General features: G+C 34.5%; 1 protein-coding gene across 1 annotated transcript; it reads left to right on the top strand.

Moving 5' to 3' along the window:
• The first annotated feature begins 934 nt into the window (after positions 1 to 934).
• On the top strand, positions 935 to 5,038 carry LOC144342446 (uncharacterized). The gene is made up of 4 exons (XM_085499295.1): positions 935 to 1,094; positions 2,800 to 3,129; positions 3,802 to 3,936; positions 4,365 to 5,038. Exons 1-4 carry the CDS (start codon positions 1,043 to 1,045, stop codon positions 4,385 to 4,387), a joined length of 540 nt encoding a protein of 179 aa, XP_085355421.1. The 5' UTR covers positions 935 to 1,042; the 3' UTR covers positions 4,388 to 5,038.
• Positions 5,039 to 5,280: the final 242 nt, after the last annotated feature.

Raw genomic sequence — 5,280 nt, 5'->3', positions numbered from 1 at the left:
TTGGCAATGATTTGGATTTTTTTTGTCATCAATTCCTGAATCACTGTCCACCTCGCCACTGTTGTCACACTTCCAATCATGAACTCCCCACCTTCCAAACTGTCGTCATTTGAGGATTACCAAGTGATTGACAAAATAACTTGACTCTGAAAGCTCGCTGTTCGCATAGCACTACACAGACTCAAAGGAAAGTTGCCAGTTTATGGAGCACAGTGACCTAGATTTGTCAAACATCCAACTAGGTGTACAAAACACGTCTGTTCGTCACACGTATTTTTAACAATAACTCCCAAAATATGTCCAAAAGCTTATCATATGAATATTTTAATAGGTTTAAAATAAACATCGCATATTGACTGGCAGAAATAATATTTGTGTCGGAGTCTGTATGCAGTGCTGACATTGTGTACCGGAATTACAAGTGAAGGTGAAATTATCCAGCATGATTATGAATTACGTGAACATGTTTATAAATTGTGTTGCAGCATAGTTGTCGACAATCTGATTACGGGTCGACGTCATCGTGTACTCATAAATATGCAAGTAGTTGACAGTTAACAGAGCACAATAACCTAGATTCGTGACACACTAAAACCAGGCTCACAAAACATGTCTGTTCGACACTGACATCTTTTAACAGCTTTTGACATCTTTTAATTTTAATTTTATCTTATAGTTTAGCTACTGTATTTTTGTTCTGATGATTTGTATTTTATTTACCATACTGCTCCCTCTGATGGCATAGTAGTGTAATAAAGTTATTATTATTACTAAATTGTTTTGACGATGTCCCAACACCCAAAATATGTTCAAAGGTATATTATCTGAGTATTTCAATACGTTGGAACTAGACATTCTATATGAGTCAGTACGCAGTGCTGACATTGTGTACCGGAAGTACAAGCCAAGGTGACATTTGCATATCCAGCATGATTATGAATCACGCTGAGCATGATTATAAATCGCGCTGCAGCGTAGTTATCAACAGTTACGTCTGATAATTATTTGAGTGTGTTCAAAAAACAGTTTAAGGTGATTACGGATGGCACTTATCTTCTTGTTATTCATTGTACTTGGCTTGGCATCGTATGAAGGTATGTAAATATTCCTACCACAGGTTGTACACATGTGGCCCAATCTTGCTGCAGTTTATGCAGCTTATTTGATCGTTGTATACGTTGCGGGGCGACCAGATAACTAATGTCAGAATAGCCTAAGCGGTCAATAAGAGCTGCTAAACTGCAGCGAGTTAAGGTCCAATTACAAAGGTTTACAACATTTAGTATAGTGTTTGATTATAATTCATAAGACATTTCGCAGACTATGTTCACTCAACAAAACACATATTTATGTATAGTTTGCATCAAAATCAAAACGTCCGCACGTATCACTGTGAAATATCGTTGATTGTTTTTTTAGAAAAATATAGTACGTATGCATGTTTAGCTAGACAGACTTACATAAATAAATCATTAAATGTAAAAGATGTAACTGTGATATGATCAAAACATTTCCTAGATAGTGTTTGGATCAACTACTTTGACAGTGTAAAGGTTTACTGCTTCAATTAAGTTACGACACCGTCCTTGATGGTCAAACTACTAGTACTTTCGAAACTGTGTGGCGCAACAATATAACATTGTAAGAATGGCACAAAACATGCATTATGCCATTGCAGCCAATGTAATTTTAAAATGCACCGAGGTCAAGTGGGTTTCATGCATGCGCGATTTTGTTCAACATAGTAATGTCACGAGTGATGAAATGACATTTTTCCTAGATAGTGTGTGCGTTTTAATTCAAAAACTAATTTGAAGATGTGAAGGTTGATTACTTTAATAATGTCACGACACCGTCCTTGGAGGGAAATCTAGTTTCGACACTAGGTGGCGCAATCTATGACACTCAGTAGATAGATAATTATCCTTGGTATGGTTACTCGTAGTCGGCAATGTCGCCGCCCTTTAATAGTCCAGTGCTAAAGTAACGCTGAGATACACTGCACACAGGTATATTTGAAAAATATCTCAGATAACAATACAAGACAGATTGGCAACAACCCCAATTCTATTGTTGCAATGTCCGATTTGGCTGAGTTTCGGATTTTATTTGATTGACAGTTCATGATGTTATTATCGTAACTTTTTGCAAATAACAACAATTAGAATGTGTGGAGTTTTAATTTGACCAAAAACAAAAAAATAGGTTTTCCATGACAATTAACATTCATACACCTTTGCAACTGTTACAGTATACAATATTAAATGCCTTTAGCAGCACGTTGATCCGCTCACCGTCTTGGACAGGCACTTCGTTGAATCTAGAGTGTCAGCAAAGACGTCATACAATCTATTGTGTCAATCGCTATTTGGTTTGGTTTACAGCACCTGTCCATTCATCACTCATATACTCGTTCAATGGCTGGGATGTCTAATGTCCCATTAGTTGCGACGTCTGGGACACATAGCAGATTTTGCTATCCAACATATATATGTGTAGTATTAAATTCGCCTAAATTTGGGCTATAAATTGTAACTACAGTCTTGGATATACATTAATAAACCACTCGTGTACAACATATAACAGGATATAATGAATAAATATATTCAGACACTTAGTGAGAGGTACGTTCCTAAGAAATTGCAATATTCTGATTTGTGATAGTTTAAAACACGACCTATGTCTTTCATAGTGTTCAGCTAGTTATTATTTTGTCAGTATTTTAATATGTATGCTGTTGACAAACTTTACCGGTTTTGTTAACGTTTCCTCACTCTCAACAATCTCTCAATTATACAGGGTATGCTCAAGCTGAACCAGTAACCAGTGTTGTGATAGATAATACAGAAAACTCAATCACAATACGTGATGGAGAAACCCTGACTATCTCCTGCTCCGTCTATGACATAAGGCCGTCCGCAAATGTATCATGGGTAATAAATGATGAAGTAATTACTGAAGGAATCTCTTATAACGTAACGGAGGATGGTGACGGTTTCGATACAACGAGTGTCCTGTCTATGGTGGTTACCTCTGACTATGATCAGAAGGATCTCATTTGTAGAGCGCGAAATGATGAAAATGAAATAAATACATATGTGAACAAATCAGTAACACTAGATGTAACAAGTAAGTTCTTTATTGAATCATTTAATTAATTAATTCCTTTAAGTAATACAAATTATAATGAGACTTTTTTTCTTTTTGGTTTACTTATAAAATAGCTTCTATAATTGTAATAGGACAATATCATTACTATTTGTAATTGCTTAGACTGGGCACCCCTTATCATATACACATACACAAATATCGAGAGAGCATGCTTCTGTCACATATGCAAAGGAGTTATCTTTATGTATGTTACTATTTCCCCACAATTAATTGTCCTCTTATAAATTTATCAAACAAATACGTGGGAATTGTTAACACTTGAGGGCGCCAAACACAACCAATGACAGAAACAATATACCGCCTGCTGGAAGTAGAAGATGTGTTGTTTCAGAAACGTGATGACGAATGACAACGCATTGCATTAACCTTATTGTGTTTTTATTGGAGGTAGCTAAATATAAGCTATAATGAGGGATAAGAGCAACTGTTTAGCCTAAAATACTAGTAATCATGATGACTTCTTCAGATCGTGGTATAAGACCGTAATTGTAATACTTGCTTTGCGTATCCTATAATACACCGCATTATGTTGTAATTTAAAGATTGTGCACAATAGAGTGGTTTATATATTAGTATGTAAACCGGCATCCTTTATTATACATGTTATGTTAATCATTACTTTTTTTCCAGATAAATCATCTGGACCTAATAAAGGCATGATTGGTGGATTGGTTGGTGCAGCCTCGGGTGTTACTGTGATTATGATAATCATTATTTCACAAACAAAGAAATCCAAATCTGGTAAATGTAAGCATAGCTCATCAAGTAAGTTAACCCACTACCGTCAATCCTAAATAGATACAATACTCTGCTACAAGCTGTCAAAACTGTTATAATCCACAAGATATACTTTAGGCCAGGAAAAAAAAATCTGTGTTTCTCGTTTCATGAAAATTTTAAAATGAGGTGGCGAGGTGGTTTTGTTTTAGTACTCGCATTTTAGAATGCTTTAAAAGGAAAAAAACGTTCGAGACGCATAGTTCAGAATGATACGCGCGGAAATGAGAAACAGAGATTTTTTTTTTCTCAGCCTAATATATCAGTCACAGTCGTGCGTTCTTAAAAACAGACGTATCAATTCGAATAGTTAAATTATGCACAAGTAGTATGTCTTTTGTTTGTACATATGTAGTTGTATATGCATTTTGTTTCTTATTTCACATAATAATATGTACATCTCATTTTTATCACAGGTGAAAAAGCTCAGACTGCATAATCAACGTTTTGACTACATTTAGAATGTGGCAGGAAACGAAAGTGACCACTGACATCAAATTCCTGGAAAATCGTAGAACGATGTTTTTATTCTTGACTTTGTATTTGCAAATTTGAACCCAGCCAGAGACGTTATCATACTATTTGTATTAAACAATTTGACTAATATATAAATAAAATTGGTTGTTGTAACAATAATTTCTATGAATAAATAGTAGATACAGAAAACCTTACTTTAACGAACGGTATCGTACACTGTTTTATTGTTGAAATATTTGTCAGACAGTATCCAATCTTATTCAGTCTCACTTTATAGTTTTGCAGTATTGAGTTTTGGACTCTTATTTGATTAATCATTATATGATTCTTGTTGTTGTTATATTAATTTATTATTGTAAAAGTTGCGTGTTAAACAGTATAATGTGAATCAGGTTTCTTCTACGTGGCTAGCACATCCATGTTCGGAGTGGTTTTAACGTATCTGTCCAATGTTTATTTATGTGTAATATGTTCCCATCTTTATTTTTTTTAAACTGTCAAACTTGTTCTTTCTGAATAGATCCATTAGACATCCTGTAAAAGTATAACGATATGTATTTTAACAAAACGTGTTTTCAATAACAATCTGTTACAAATAAATGCTTTATATATAGTTTGATGAGTACGTTTATTCAATGTTACCATCTTGCATGTGATAAGCCCTTGGAAACTGTTGATATCCCACCCCTAGAATATTGATGATCTGATTAACTGATGCACGTAATTCAGACTATGACATTGTCTCCATAGATGCTGAAATATGGCTCAGTTGACCCTTATCAACATGAATGGAAATATGCTAAATATTAATAATTCTGTTGTATCTGTAGATTATCTTGCTAATAGCTAATTACT

The sequence above is a fragment of the Saccoglossus kowalevskii genome, chromosome 5 (assembly GCF_978046115.1).
Source record: "Saccoglossus kowalevskii chromosome 5, keSacKowa6.1, whole genome shotgun sequence".
Lineage (NCBI taxonomy): Eukaryota > Metazoa > Hemichordata > Enteropneusta > Harrimaniidae > Saccoglossus > Saccoglossus kowalevskii.
This window is presented reverse-complemented; position numbering and strand designations above follow the sequence as displayed.